Source organism: Papaver somniferum, unplaced genomic scaffold, assembly GCF_003573695.1.
Source record: "Papaver somniferum cultivar HN1 unplaced genomic scaffold, ASM357369v1 unplaced-scaffold_118, whole genome shotgun sequence".
Classification (NCBI taxonomy): Eukaryota; Viridiplantae; Streptophyta; class Magnoliopsida; order Ranunculales; family Papaveraceae; genus Papaver; species Papaver somniferum.
Genome location: NW_020620825.1, coordinates 13950134 through 13966644, shown reverse-complemented (window position 1 = coordinate 13966644; position 16511 = coordinate 13950134). Strand labels below are relative to the sequence as shown.

Genomic DNA, 16511 nt, shown 5'->3' with positions numbered 1-16511 from the left:
GTTGATTTGCAACTAGCTAAATATGATTGTTATACTCGTTAGATATTTCAAGTACAAAAAATGATATGTGGATACCAACTTGAGTGTACCCAATGTTATGTGGCATCCATGTGGTTGTGTTTTTTGTTTTTGTTTTTTCTTTTTAATTTTGAGAAAAACCTAAACATCTCCCCGAGTCTCTCAACAAACCCGTGAGTCTTGGGAAATTTTATGCTCTGAAACGTCCACAACGAGTACTAAACCGCCATAGCGCCTTTTCAGGCATGGATTTGCCATAACGCCTCTTCAGGTCTGACCATGCTTCATCCATCCATAGATGAATAGTCGTACTTGTATCGTCATAGACTTACGGCTCTACCTCCGCTCTTTACTCGGCAGGAGAACACGCTGGGTTGATGTTCAACCTTATCCTTTTCCATGCTCATATGATTGGACAAAGGATTGACTTACTTGACTTGCTCCTCTGAATGGACAAGCAACATCAAATCTTAGCCTCTCTACAAATCTAACCACGCCTCAGCTCAACTATTAACAGATGACCATTTTAGGCCAACATTTGACCACTATCAGGTCCTAGTGTCTCTTCAAGACCAACCTTGCCCAGCCTTTTCACAATGTCGTTCTCACACTCCTCTATCTCAAAGGAAACATTAAAAACTAGGTCATACTTAACCTCAGCCGATCTTGTAATCTCCTCATGTCGCACACTTGATACAACAAGCCCCCTAGAGCTTTTCGTACAACTTTGGATGGCCTCCACCCAAAAAAAAAGGTGTATTTTTCCATCGAAAGTTACGAAAATTCTGGAGAATACCGCCTCATATATAAAGGTTGATTATGTCATAATGGGGGTTACCTAAGGGTTTTTATCTAGTAGTCTACGACACGTGTGAGTATCAGCCTACTCACACAAAAAGAGAATAATCGGTCACAAGGATTCAGTTGCGGAGAATTAACTCAAACCTTGATCTATCCTTAGTTATTCCTGAGATTAAGGTGGAGGTGCTTATCCTTTCTCCTCAGCCTTACCTCACCAACTGGATATTAGGTTTTTGCAGAGCTATAAATAGACTAACTCTCGATTATTCTAAACATAACAAAAATACAATAGCTTTCTATAGAATGTTTATCTGATCCTTTTCGTCAGCAACACTCTGTAACTAAGAATTCTGATATGATATTTTCCATCTACCCTCCCTATACCAAGCTAACCTCTTTATTTGCGACTGAAGCAGCCCGTGAACGACTATTTTCTTGGTTTAGACAAGGACTGTTCGTAATCAGCCTCTTCCGATCACACCAATCTCTATCATTATTTATCTAATTGTGTCATACTTTTCCACATCTACACCTTTGTGTATATGTTATATGCATTGCATGGGACCTAACGGACATACAATGCATTACAAATGTATGATTATTATGCCTCAATCGGGTTATTCAGTTTAACCTCTTCAAAAGCACAAAGATACATTTATATGAAACTTCTACTTTTTTGGGGAGTCTCTTCAATCAATGGACCTAATTCAAATATAAAAAACGATAACTGACATATATGATGGGTTACCTTTGAAGAAACTTCCATAAAAAGTGATTAGAGTTTCAAATTTGACTTTACCAACCCATAAATAATGAATTATTTCATTAGTTTAATTGAATACCTAAATAAAATAGATATGCATTTCTCATTGTCCTGATTGAAAGATCTCATGTATGACTAAACGCATTCCAGTTGATCGAGCCTAGTTCTAATTTTTATTTTGAAACAAAGATATCCGGAGGATCTGAAATGGAAATGAAGACTGGAATGCCAGCAAATGTCTATTATCTAATTCACCTGACCTGATAGTCAATGAGTAATCTTCGTAGGATCATATTGAGAACACATGGATGTTAACCCTTTATTTACATATTATCATTATATTAATTGTCATATGGTTCATCCACCTCTAAAGTAATGCCTACACTTGACCGAAAAATATCGCTTGCGACGCCCAGCCGTGCTGGCCGAAACTCTCTGATACTCCACTCTAATGCCAGTGATCGGGTCCTAAAGCTTAAATTCTCGCTTGAAAAATGCACGTTGATTTTCCTTAGAAAGTATGCTTAGCAAGCATGATGCCTAAGCACAACTTCCATACCATTATAACTTACCATTTTTCTGCGAAAGGTATAAAACCTGCTAATGCTGATGAATTTTTCATGCATCACTAACTTCCGAGTCCTTTCCAAGCATAAGGCATGCCCTGGACTTTCACATACGTCATTCTACTCCTATTTCGGTTTCCTTACTTCGCTTTGGCATTAAGCTAAATGCATGCACTTATCTGGCTTGTGCCAAGGATGTATCATCCAAGCTCATGCCATTTTTTTCTTGTATCATCCTTGTGATGCCTATGTATTATGCAAGCTCGCACTACTTGCGTACATGTTAATTTCCTTTCGCGGCCATTCCCAATCTGAAATTGGCGCATGCCTATGTCGGTGGTTTGATATGCAGTATGAGCATCCGATGAACGAAATGCATCTACCTCATCAAGTATGACAAATTATCTCTTACCTTTCCTTTCAAGGCTAGATAATATGAGTTACCATAATGTCACAACCACTCGCAATTAGATGATATGAGTGACAAGATACTGGACTACTAATGTTGCAACTCATTGTGGCTTCCTACATACCCTCATTTATGGCTCGAATGGATCAATCACTGATTGTAATTCATCAACGTCGAGATAAGCTACTAAAGAAAACTCGTGTTGTAAGGGCAAGAAAACAATAACCTAGTCCACATAGGACAAAGGGCCTTTTGCAAATACATGTAAGAGTGTGTATCATTGTCCTTTAGTTCTTTTTGGAGCGTAAATTGGCACCCAAAGCGTAACAATGTAATAATGAAGATTTCTACACATCATGAAACTATCTTGAGTACTCAACTTGCCATAAAGATGATTTTGCATCATATAGGCATCATCGTATAAGCTTTGAAGCTTATTGGTGCATCTCTGCACAATGCACCTTCAACCAACTACCCCTCCCAAAAATAAATAAATAAAATATTTTATTGAGATTTCTACAACTTCAAATTAGGGAGCATTTTTACATGCCTGCTTCATTATTCATGATCGTTATGTCATGCATCCTTGCATAATACACCATGATGGTTTGTTATTCAATTCTGGACCGTTGTCCAGCTTGAGTATTGCACCATGATGGTGCAATATTTATCTCGGCCAGCCACCTACTGGTGTGATGCACCGTGATGGTACAATTTCGGTCTTGGACCAACTTGACCGAAACACGCAACACAAGCTTGAGATGAAACTTCATCTTATGCCAATGACGCATTTTTGAACATGCGCCATGCGGAAAGTGCGGGTGTTACGTCATCACCCCCTTTAAAGAACGGAAATAAAAAATAAAAAAATTATGGACAAGCTTCTTCGATTTGGATCTTCTGAGCATATATCCCATGCCATGATGCTCAGAAATCACACAAGGTTTATTCAGTTTGTTGTAAACAACAATCAAGACCTTCTGAGCGTCGATCCCATACCGCATGCTTAGGAATCCTAAGAGAGTCCACAATACTACCGAGAATATCCATTTGGATCCCATAAGCATGCATCCCATATCACATACTTAGAAATTCCAAAATGATATCTTAACACAGGATCCTAAGTGCACGTTGACCGCCACACCTAAGGATCCCAAAAAGTTTATAGTTTGGAAAGTATCATCTAAATGATAAGAAAAATCTTAGCACAGTACCGTGAGGACCAAACTCTAACACCTTAGCAATCGGATGCAAGCCACCGTTTTACAGTTGCCAATGGTCTTACGAGTCACCAACTATCTGGTGGGTCACCGTTTAAGGCCTGAAAAACTCACAACACTTGACTAAGTCTAATACGATATCAAAAGTAACTAGCATCACAGTTAGGCTTTCTCTTTACGTGAAACAGTTGGCATACTCTTCCAACTTATTATTTCCCTTTGAATGAAAATTTTGTAGTTTAATTATAAAATACTCGTTAACGATTCCATGATGCATAGTCCCTATTGTTTTCCCGAAACTTGCTTTGATACCAACTGTAAAGGACCAGAAAATATGCATATGACGACCATCTGCGAATGCCGAACCTTTCCGACTCTAATGCTAGTGATCGGGCCCTAAAGCTTCAATTCTCGCTTGACAAATGCACGTCGATTTTCCTTTGCAAGCATACTTAGAAAACATGATGCTTTAAATAAAACTTTCACACTGGTCTAACTTACCCTTTTTTTGCGAAGTATATAAAGCCTGAAGGCTAATGTTGATATATTTTTCATGCATCACTAACTTCCGAGTCCTGTCCAAGCATGATGTATGCCCTGAACTTGCATATATGCCACTATAAGCCTATTTCTGTTTTCTTACTTCGTTTTGGCATTGAGATGGATGTATGCAAATGTATGGCTTGTGCCAAGGGTGCATCATCTAGACTCGTGCCATTTTCCCCTTGCATCATCCTTGTGATGCCTATGTCTTATGTAGTGGGCGCATGCTTACGTGGATGGCTTAATAGGAAGTATGAGCATACAAGGAAGGTAATGCATTTACCTCATCAAGTATGGCAACAATCATCTCTTTCCTTGCCTTTCCAAGCCATATGATATCATTTATCATAAAATCGCTCGTAATTAGAAGATATATGCGACAAGCTGCCAGACCACCAAGGTTGCAGCTCATTGCGGATGCCTACATAACTTCCTTCATGGATCAAAGGGATTAAACATTGATCGTTCAATGTAGGGACAAGCTATACACGACCAAATTCAAGCAATATCCTAGTCCGTATAGACCAAATGCACATCGTGCATCATTGGCCTTTCCTTCGTTTTGCACCATGGAGGTGCATTCTTGGTTTAGCAAGTAGTAAAGTGACGGCTATGCATCACAAAACTCTCTTGAATAAGCAACGCGCCACAATGATACTTTCGTATCATATAAGCTTTGCATCTTATTGATGCATCTCCGCTCAATGCACCTCAACCAACTACCACTTCCTATATATGTCTTATTGACATTTATCCGGAAGTTCCTGCCTTCTCAAATTGGTAAGCACTTTGACATGCCTGCTTCATTATTCTTGACCGTTATGTCCTGCACCCTCGCGTAATGCACCATGATGATGCACTATTCATTTCTGGCTCGTTGGCCAACTTGAGTATTGCATCATGGTGATGAAATATTTCTCCTCGCCGACCACCCATGATGTGATACACCATGATGGTGCAATTTTATTGTTGGGACAACCTGTCGGAAACACGCAACATGCTTGAGATCAAGCTTCGTCTCACAGAAATGACACATTTTGAGAATGCGACATGTGAAAAGTGCGTGTGTTACGATGCCTTTCAAGATAAATGTCCAAATTTAATTCCTTCAACTTTTTCCAAGGATGTTTTTTAAGTAGAAAAAGACAACTCATAATGAAATCCAAACCCGACTCATGCATCTGTGTTTAACTTGTTATTTGTTTCATTCAATTTGAAAAATTTAATCAATATGAATGATTTTAATAATTAGAATATATATCAAGAGGGATAGATCACCTCGCAGCTAAATAACCAAAAACCATGTTTTTCATTTTTGTGCATCATAAAAATATGTCATAAATAATTGTATCTTTATTCACTAACGCATGATACAATTTTTATACAAGACATTGGAGAACACAGGCAAAGCTATTACTTATAAATGTTATTCTTGTATAGGAAGTTGAGGTTGAGCTCAAAGTCATATAGTTGATATCATTCTAACATCTTTCATCTTGTTCCCATATATTCTAAATCTGCAAATCCAGTTACACATATCAATATTATACCCCTAGATTTTCTTCTATCTGGAAAGCAACCCTATAGTGAATTTTATCACTTTATATATTGACGACTTATGATGCCCGTAAATGATTAGGAGTGATTTTATATCTCTTGAAATGATATTTGAAACATATTTTAAAACCCACTTTCAAAGCAAAAACACATCGAATAATTTTTTATTTATTTTTAATAAACAGAAAATATATTAAAACTTAACCCGAGAATAATACATCTCCTCTCCTGAAGGATTTCAACGTCGTATCATGTAAATACATAGATGGATGAGAGAGTCCGATAAACCTAGTAAAAGTAGCAAGTATATCAACAAAAAAGACTTGATTTCTATTAACGTGGATGATTTTAACATAATCATAAACCTAAATTTTTTGCATCACATCCCGAAGAATAGTAATAGCTTCCCAAGTGTTGTTGTTGATCATTTCTTCATTCATAAAGGAAACTATATTATGACAGTGGTAAAGGAGTTCCAGTTGTTGTCTCTTCATTGTCTTGCCCAAGAATTTTCTAGTGAACAACAAGAGCTTTTGTTGCATCTGGTCTTATAGTGAAACTAGAGTAGAATCTGCAGTCTTCAATAACACCGCTTCGTATAAGAACTATTCTTACTATATACCATCATGTCTCATATTTAAAAGAAACATCAATTTGGTAATGTATTTCAGAGGATTGAGGGCATAAGTGAATATATTATTTTCTTGAAATTCTACCTTATATTGTTGATGGGCATCTAAAGGGTAACTGATAGCCCATTTATGCTTCAAAAAGAAAAGAAAAAAAGATATCCCATTTGAGAAGTTGTGTCATAAACTGGGTTGTTAGGTCTATCGGACTAGGTTGAATCCTACCAAACTACACTTTATCCATATATTTCCAGATAAACCATGTAAGACAAGCATAAATTTGACTCCATATATTCCCTGGGTGAGAAAACCATTGTTTACCCCAGTCAAAAGAGTTACTTTTATAAGTACGAAAAGGAATTCCTAAATGAAAGCAAACAGGTCTCACGAATGAACATTTAATAAAAAAGTGACTACTAGTTTCAGGCACACCAAAATTACAAAACAAAAAATGCACAACAGATTTCGAAGAGAAGGCATCAATTTTAGCATTCAAATGCAACACATCAGCAAGCATTTTCCAAATAACAATTTTACTCTAGGGATGACTTGCAATTTCCAAGGATTTAGCATAAAATAGACTCTAGTTTGTTATGATTTCCAAAAATTTGAGAATATGCAGACTTAGTAGTAAATAAACCTGACTTAGTACCTGTACATTATAAGGTGTCATCACCATTCTTTTTAATATATACAGATTGAATCTTATGCACGAAATGCAAATCAAACAATGAATGAAGCTTTACGAGATCCCAAAATTCATTAATTAAATTCTTAACTATATATCCTAGGAGGATTAGGATAAATACAATTTAACATGGCATCACCAGAATCCAGTTATCTTTAAATATTTTTACAGAAGAATTAACCCAGACATACCATAAACTTAATTTCAAGTTATTTCAAGGCCTTTATATATTTGATACCATACCCAATAAGTGTTTTTAATCGTGTGCTTGTATAAAACATGAGTTCAAAGATAGTATTTTCCTTTTAAAAATCGAATCCACAACTGATTAGGATTATTAATTAGTCTCCAAGCTAACCTAGCTGACAAGGAAGAATCAAAATTATGGGGATTTTTTATTCCAAGACCCCCTTGAGACTTAAGAATACATATAAAATTCCAAGTCTTAGGATAAATAGCTTCCTCGGGATCTTCTTTATTCCATCAAAAGTCTCTTTGAGGAACACATCTTCTGATGACTAGGATAGACAGACAAGTTAGAATCTATAAATTATTCGTCCAGCTTGTGATAAGACCTTAGGTTGCCATCCTTTCAAAGATACATAAGCCTTAGATCTATATATATATAAAAAAAGGGAACCTAAATATGCATTCTTGCAAGAATCTTAATTATACACATTTCTACTAAAATCAACACCGGACTTACCAAAATTGATTAATTGACCATAATAATCACTAAATATGTTAAGCAAATAACTTAAATTTCTTACTTCAAGAAGTAAAGCTTTGCAAAATAAAATAAAAAAAATGAAACAATCATCAACAGATAAAAGATGAGAAATCACAGGTCAAACTCTATTGATTTTAACACCAGAAATACTACCATTTTGTTCGAACCACATGAAAAATCGAGAAAGACCTTCTAAACCAGTGCTAAATAAATAAGGAAATAAGGGATCACCTGTCATAAACCCCTAACAGGTTTAAACTCATGACCGGTGGACACATTCAGAAGAACGCGAGAAGAGGCGGTTCAAATGCATTCAAAAATCACTTTGCACCAATGCTCACAAAAACATAGCTTCTTGAAAACAAACATAACAAAATCCCATTTCATTCGATCAAATGCTTTCAATCTTAAGAGCTAAAAAACCATCTTTTTTTCATATTCGGTTTCATGCTATGTAAATCCTCATGCGCAGTCTGGCTTCCCTTCACAACCTCACAACTATAAGAGTAACTTGAGGACATGATCTTGCGATTTCCATCGGCATCCACAATCCCCGTGAACCAACTCATATTTTGTCATGTCACTCAAATTACTCGGTGATCTGCATCGCGATCCATAAACTATCATTATGACAAAGTTCTGTGAGTGACCTAAACTTTATTAAATGACCCCAAAAACATCTAATAACTCGAGATTTTGGTGTTTGCCAAAACCTAGTCTGAGACTTGAAATAAGACATAATAACTCACATTCTCCAAGTTGCCCAAAAATCTAAATTCCGAAACCCAAAAAGTATCGTATAACCCAAGATTTACGTGGAAGTCCAACAAAGTCTCATGATCTAAGATTTGTATTTGATAATAATCGACCTGAATTTATTCTCTGCATCTTAATTTATATTTTAATCGCAATGAACTTTTAGCATACCGAGTAGTCTAATCATTCAAAAATTTCAAGCTAGCGTAAATTTATGTCGTGGATGACCAAAAAATTCTCCTTCTAATTTTATTTTGTTTTGATAGCATAGATTAGTGGTCCTTAAACTATTTCCACCTTCGTAATAAGAGATCATAGAAACAACCGGCATGAAAATGATGTAGCATGATTCAAAATTTATCGATAATCGAAATATCGGACGACCTAATAAAAATTATTAATTTGCATGTTACATTCAAATTATGCATGGTAACGCGATAGGTTGTGCTTGGTAGAGCCTTTGGGTTTGGTACGTAGGTAGGAAATAAGAATGGGGTGTATGAAAAAGTTGACCAGCACCAGGTATGCGCGATAACGACGGTAACGGGGGTAAACAATTGAGGTGGCCCACCAAGCTGTGGAAGAGCACGTGCTACGTCACCTGTACTGGTACATATACTTTGTTTTCGATTATGTGTCTTGTTCGTGCACGTACAATATACTATCACCATCACCATCACCATCTTTCAACTCTAACCTAACTTTTAAAAACTATACTGGGACCCACTTAAACACTTGTTGGGCCCCACTCATTCGATTGATGAATTGTCTGTTAGTTTGTAAGCTCATGATGATGATGATGTAAGAGGAGAAAAGATCATTTCCCAAAACCCCAAACGGAGGCAAAACTGCAAAAACCAAGAACGAAAAGAGGAGGGAGGAGACAAGAATTTCGAAATGTGTCTCATTTGGTCTTTCTTTCCCATTCTTGAGAAGATGGGATTTAGTGAGTTCTTCGTAAACAGCGGAGGGGCATTTTTTCTTTTTCTTTGATAACGTGCGTTGTGAGCACAGCACAGGCAAAGCAATAAGAGAAGAATAGTATATACTGGTAATAGACTATTAATACTAGTAGCGAGAGAGAGAGGAGAAGGGGGAACACCTACACGTGCATGCACACGCGGTTAGGTCAAGTCAAGGCATTGGCATTTATACATGGACAGACAGAGAAAGCACCATAATGTTTGTGCAACTGCCAGTCTCTTAATAGAAATCAAGATTTACTACAAAAAGAGAGGTTGCTATGATTTACTGCAAAAAGAGAGATTACTATGTACAGTTTGAGGTAGAAGTAGAGTATGAAATAGTGCGAATGGGGGTTGTTGCTCCTCGTATCGCCACTCATACGGTAGAGGAAGCATAACTTTGTATTGCGAGTGTTGTGGACTATCATGAATAGAACAAATATTCAACATATTTGTATTGGTGAAAGTAGAATAACGGGACTGACATTTGGAGCGAGTGGATAAAACAAACACACACGGACACAATTTGAATGGAGTAGCTTTATAAAAGATCTTTCAAACAGGGCAATGATTATGAGAGGAGAACATGGGGTCCCACCTACACCGTCTAATCCTAGCACTTGTTTTCTTGATAGCCAATCCTAGCACTCAATACTATCTTCTGTTAAGACTTCTATGATAATACCATCATCCACCTAAACACTGTTTATCACCAACCTGTATTGGTCTCTGATTGCTATCTGAGTGGAAGTGTGCTACAATACCTGTATTGGTCTCCAATTATTTCTAGTGTATTCTTTTTTTTTTTTTTCACATTTCAGTCATCCAGAGCTTTCTTTCTTGACTCTCTTCTATTTCCTAGAAATTGCAGCATAGTGCTGCTGCCTCTGTATCACACACCATACAGGGTCCAATGTCCTGTCTCTAGGGTTCCATCGTTTTGTTTAATCTAGATTAAAACCACAAAAATCCTAGCAGCACAGATAACCTTCAATTCGTAAGGCCCAATATGAACCACCAATTTATTGGTTCTCTCTCTCTCTGCACGGTCTGCACCTACCAAGAAATGGGGCCAAGATAAGCACCAACTTAAAAACAAGAGAGCATATACGGACCTCCCCAACAAACAATGGTAATCTATAGCTGTCTTTGTTTGAACTAAACATTGTGCTGGACAAGTACACGACCCTGCACGATATATCAAAGTAGTTTTGGAATCTAACAAGTGATATTACTAAACAGCACAACAGAGATGAGAAATTCACTAATCATGATCAGCGATAAGCTGCTGTTACGGACAAGTTGCAGTTTTAAGGGGCGGCAGAGTAACTGATTGAACATAAGGTTGAAGAATAAAATGGATTGAATATCCACTGAAACTGATAATTCACTACTCGTTTATAAGAAATTCAGCAATACAAGAAGAAAATGAACTTATTGGAGAGAGGGGAGAAATCATAAATAAATAAATTACTATAACTGATGACCATGATGATAGTGGAACAAAATGGGATTTTAGGGAATCTACACCCGATCCAACAGTGTTCACTCCCTTGAGAACAAATTAAAAGGATGGCTTAAAAAAATCAAAATTAGAAGTGAAAGAATTAGACAAAAATAACCATACGTGTTCTAACCTTTTTATGTAAGAAGCTAACTTCTTTGTTTTCCTTTTTGTTTCTTCCTGAAATCGGATATATCCAGCCATCTAAGATTTTCTTCAACGTGTTAGATCTTCCCATCGGTCTCGCTGGTATCTGACCCATGTTTTTGAGGTCTGCTGGTTGGTAGAGAATGGCTACTACGCCGCTCTTTGCCACCTGGTTTAGATGAGGCATTCCCGTACCAGATCATTCCTAATACTGCTATTATCATTCCCAGAACTACTTGTGGATTGAGACCTTCTTTCCCAAAAAGTATGAACCCTAGTATTAAGACGAGGATAGTCTTCATATGCCCAAGGACTTGGAATGATACAGCTGTGAATCTGCCTATGCAGATAAATTGACTAAGGTTTGTCCCTATCGCAATGATACACGAAGAAGTGATGAATAACTGCAAGGTAGAAATAAAACCCGATCATTAGTGCCGGTGCTCTGTATTCACTGCAAGAAGCATATACAAAATGAAAGCAGAACAAATACAAGAGAAAAGAATGACAACTCATCAGTCTAGATTCAGTAAACAGTGAATAGTTTGCTTAAACTGTTACAGAGCAAACTCGAAGTAATAGGGACAGTTATTTCTTAACGACCTACACAAATGTGGAATTCAGTTTTAATCTTTGCTCTACTGAAGGTATATTTTGGATTTGGTATGCAAGAATGAACAACTAAAGTCAAGCCTTTAGCACCTTTCTTCAACACTTGAGCAGATTATACATAGCAATGCTTAAATGGCTACTTGTACTGCTGCATATTGAGCAGCGCATTTAAATAAGAAATCTTAAAACGCAGTGTTCCAAGATGCTCCTACATCAGAAGACATTTAAAAATGGTAAATGGAAGGTCCAAACAGAATACTAAGCATCCACTCCACCGATAAGGCAATAACTCAATTATGTACTACCTATCACAAACAGAAACCTGTGTGTAGAACCTATAAATGAGTTAGGATGAGGTTTGGTGGGTTAGGGAGGCTCAAACCAAGTATTATCTACTTCTTAGTTCTTACATATATCTACAAAGTTCTAAGTTTTAGGAACACTCAATCATCTATAACCTTAGCCTCTGACACCAAACATCATATAGAAGTTCAAAGAATGGAGAGCTTCCAGATAAGATTTATACTTACCACCGAAACTACATTATAATCGTAGTGGTCGACTCTTTTGCCTGTCAACCAGTAATCCAGAAAGGGACCTACAACCAACAGTGATGCAGCCTGGACAGGCGCAGTATGCCCCAATAGGCTGAAAGATCCAAGTTGATACTTCCGTTGAAGGTGATGTACATACTACACAAACAACCAAAAGGTAGCCGGATATGTTACATAAGACAAGTTCTATCAGAACTGGGAGATTCCAGTTAAAAAACCAAGCTAGGATAAAAAAAAAATTGACATTATATAAAAGTTATGTAGGTATAAGTGGGTGTATTCATAATATCAAGGCATGAAAGAAAAAAATACAATTATACCTAATGGAGTAATTAATTTGGCCGAGGGGGTTAATTAGCTTATATGCACCAAATAGTGAAAAGATGGACTAAGCAAGAAAGCTAACTAGACAGTCCATCTATTGTATTAGGTTTACAAATAAATATTGATCAAAAGATAACATCTTATTTTGAGCAACCGATGACTTACATATTGTTGCAGGGAAGTGCTCCAGACAGCGACAATTGCAGCAACAAATCCTTTAGTATTAACACTCACATCAGTTACGGTACAAACAGCAACACCGAGAAGAACCAGCAGTATGCTCAATTTTGTGTCTCTCGAGTATCGAATTTTATCCAAGATGACTTCCAGAATGCAGGATACTGGGATCATGCTGAGTTTCGCTATCTGATGATATAAATATAATTTATTGGAGAAAGAACTTGGTATAAAATTTCAATGAAGGAGTCAAAAATCAATAGACCATCAAACTAACCTGGTAAAATCCGACAGAATTCCACATTAAGCTCACATTCATCCCAACTATAGAGAAATTTGCGAAGAGAACAAACTTCAGGAGCTCGGATAGAGGTAAATGCGTGGGCTGGATGTATCCCAGCCACCTAAGAACAAATGTCATCAAGGTTGTGGTAGCGAAATGAAGCCCAGTTAGCGTTGTAGCTGCAGGAGAAGATAGTAATTTAGCAAGAATTAGAAATCTGACATGGTTAGCTATTTGGACAAGTGCAAGAAAAAGTACTCTCAATCAATTATGAGATCACTGTCAATTTCAGTAAAATGTATGATAATGAAGCCAAAGACAACAGAACCTCAAAAAAAAAAACATGCAAGGCTAACAAATCTCAGCAATGTGTAACCGGAATTATAAAAAGAAATAGCAATGATTCAAGCAGCAATATCATCAGAAAAGAATATAAAATGTAAAAAGCATAACAAAAACTCCTTTTTTTATTTGCAGAACACAATAAACAGATAATTAAGTATGGCCGGCTATAAAACAATTGTATATAACTACAGTATCTTGACCCTGAAATTTCAATCCAGACCGGATAAATGTTCCATCACACATAATTTAATTTAGCTTTTAAAAGCATCTAGATTTTGTCACTCACATTTACACCTTACTAATTACTTGTGGTGATTCTTATCTTTGTATGAAACAAGGAAGTCAATGAGCCCATGCATTGTTCACTATAAATTCACTGCACGGCTGAACTTCAAATCCTTGTGTTAAACTCCGGCACAGGATTTTTGGTAGTAGAAGGGCAAAAAACGGGAGAAAGCAGTGGATATATTATCTAGTGTTTATTTTCAACTTTCAACAGAAGAGCAAAACATATTAGGTATACCAAAGAATGTGTGGGAAAAAGAAAATCAAAGAGATGCAGATGAAAATGATAGAATATTTACCAAAACTGAAGCCGTATGTTGCCATTAAGGCTTTATTGACAATGATAATTCCAACAGAAGTCACGACATTAAACATCCACGAGGCTGCATCTAATGCGGCCTTCTTATCGGCCTTGCTCGAGGGAGCCATTTTATTGTTCCTTCGTTTATCTCACAAGCTTTTGAACTTGTCTGTCTCTGCTAAAACAAAATCTTGCGCTTCCAAATAAAGGCTAAGAGTATCCACTCTAGCAACTGATTTTCTGGAAACATAAAACAACTGAATACTTAGAAATGAAGTAGATTGAAAATGCCGTGCAAGTCAATCTGATTTAAAAAAAGAAAAAAGAAAAACAGAAGCATACTGAAGTTCTAGATTAATAACGGGATTTAACTATTTCAATAGATGGCAAGTAATATGCCATTTTCATTTTGTGGTAGTAAGAACTGCAGCACTAAATCAACGTCTCATCAACATTGTGTCCATTGGAAGACATTTTCCTAATCGATGCAAAAGAGAAGTTCCTTGATATAATTATCAGTGTGCTTATGTCGTGCACGAGCTGGTGGGTTTAGTGGTACAATCAACTTTCTATCACATGAAAATTTTAGGTTTGGGTTGTAATAGAGGATTCAATGTTATAAGCATGTGTTTGTGGCACCTAATGTCATACACTTAAATTAATGTTGTAACACACATTCAAGTCATACAGTTCTGGCCACTGATATAAAAATAGCTATATATATCACATGTTATCGCCTTCTTTCCCATGTACATATAAATTCTTGGCGACCTTAGACATCCTAATAGAGCAAAGTCAAAAGGACTATATGACGACCCAATGTCTCAATCATTTTGACCTCCACTAAATATACTAGATAGATGAAGTTTTTTTTTTTTATCGACATACCAGATAGATGAAGTTTCCACCACCAGTTTTACATTCTTCCATCTAAAGTATATACACCTTACTACTGAATGTTTTGACTAATCAAGGTCCCTCTAAGCACCAACATCAGGAACTGAACATTTTTCATATCACTAACGTTGCATTTTCAAGCTTCTCAATAGAAGTTTAAGTATAAAGCGTTCTTCCAACTACTCCGGTATATCCCCTAAAAATCTTATTCAATCAACTATTTTGGTATATCCCCTAAAAATCTTATTCAATTCGTAAGAAAGGTACCAAATTTCTCTATTGTAAATCGATTCCAAGTAAAACCAAGAATTTGAAACCATAATACCAAATTTTACTTAGCTTTGAAGACCTAGATTCTACAGAATCAAACAGAATGATTATGTGTACTACATATATTCCAAAACCAGAATTCAGATCAAACTTATTTCCAGATTCGTTAACTGAATGATCTGAGTATTTCACAATCTCATCCATACTGGTAACAATAATTTGCATCACTACATCAAAGACCTAGCAAAACTTAAATTACACATCAATCAATCAATCGGGAAAAACTCCGAGATCGATATTACGAATTTCAGTCTAAGTAAATCGAGATCCATCAGAATTTTTTCAAGCAAAAAAAAGATGAGAAGATAAATTATAATAAATGCCACTCAGATCCACAACTTAAACTATAAATTCCGCTTGCAATCTCTAGATAACACGGATAGAAATAACAATCAAAAGAAAAATGAACCTTTTAGAGTGAGATCGAGTTGATACTACTATCAGCAACAAAATTTGTAGATGAATTCAAGGGTTTCGTTATTGCCATTAACGAAAGACCCAGAAGAAGAAGAAGAAGAAGAGTGAAGAAGATAGTTTAAGTTACAGTTTTTTTTTTCTTCCCTTTCTTCTCTCTCTTTAAATCTGGAAGTGAGTGAAGAAGAAGAGAACGTTTTTTCCCTTTTGGGTGTATAGAGAAGAGAGAGAAAAATTTAAGATGGTTTTGGGGATTTCTGTTAACAAATGAAGCTTTTGTGGAAAACCCATAATAATACTATTTATACGTTTCCATGTTTACACAAAATAATGACCATTGTACATTTTTTTTTCTTTTTTTTTTTCTAAATAAATGGTAGAGGAGGGATCCGTTAACATGGTTATATTCACATTGTCTCGCATTTAGGATAATATTTTTCTTAATAAAATATAACCGATAATGAATTTGAAGCAAGTATTTTGGGTGTATATTCCTTTTATAAAGGTCTATGCTCTTATAAAGAATGGGTACATTCTGAAACCTATAACACTGCTAAAGATCGACCGTTGAAGATCAACGGATTTTTGACCATTGAAATTAGGATTGATAAACAGTGAGGTTTGATATTTCGGAACGTGCTTATTTTTTGTGGGTATGTATATCTTTTTAAGAGAAACATACCCTAAAATATG

At 36.2% G+C, this 16511-nt stretch overlaps 1 protein-coding gene across 1 annotated transcript; it reads right to left on the bottom strand.

Moving 5' to 3' along the window:
* Nucleotides 1-11003: 11003 nt before the first annotated feature.
* LOC113330614 (UDP-rhamnose/UDP-galactose transporter 6-like) lies at nucleotides 11004-16074 on the bottom strand. The gene is made up of 6 exons (XM_026577427.1): nucleotides 15814-16074; nucleotides 14176-14417; nucleotides 13241-13425; nucleotides 12952-13152; nucleotides 12439-12600; nucleotides 11004-11700 (listed from the first exon to the last, which is right to left on the bottom strand). Exons 2-6 carry the CDS (start codon nucleotides 14303-14305, stop codon nucleotides 11374-11376), a joined length of 1005 nt encoding a protein of 334 aa, XP_026433212.1. The 5' UTR covers nucleotides 14306-14417; nucleotides 15814-16074; the 3' UTR covers nucleotides 11004-11373.
* Between the last annotated feature and the right edge of the window lie 437 nt (nucleotides 16075-16511).

What these genes read in the sequence shown, in the direction of transcription:
- LOC113330614 (XM_026577427.1), bottom strand. Translation starts at nt 14,305, where the DNA reads ATGGCTCCCTCGAGCAAGGCCGATAAGAAGGCCGCATTAGATGCAGCC. An exon ending in ATTCTGTCGGATTTTACCAG is followed by an intron (nt 13,153 to 13,240) that starts GTTAGTTTGATG and finishes TTATATCATCAG; the next exon opens with ATAGCGAAACTCAGCATGAT. An exon ending in ATTATAATGTAGTTTCGGTG is followed by an intron (nt 11,701 to 12,438) that starts GTAAGTATAAAT and finishes TCTACCTTGCAG; the next exon opens with TTATTCATCACTTCTTCGTG.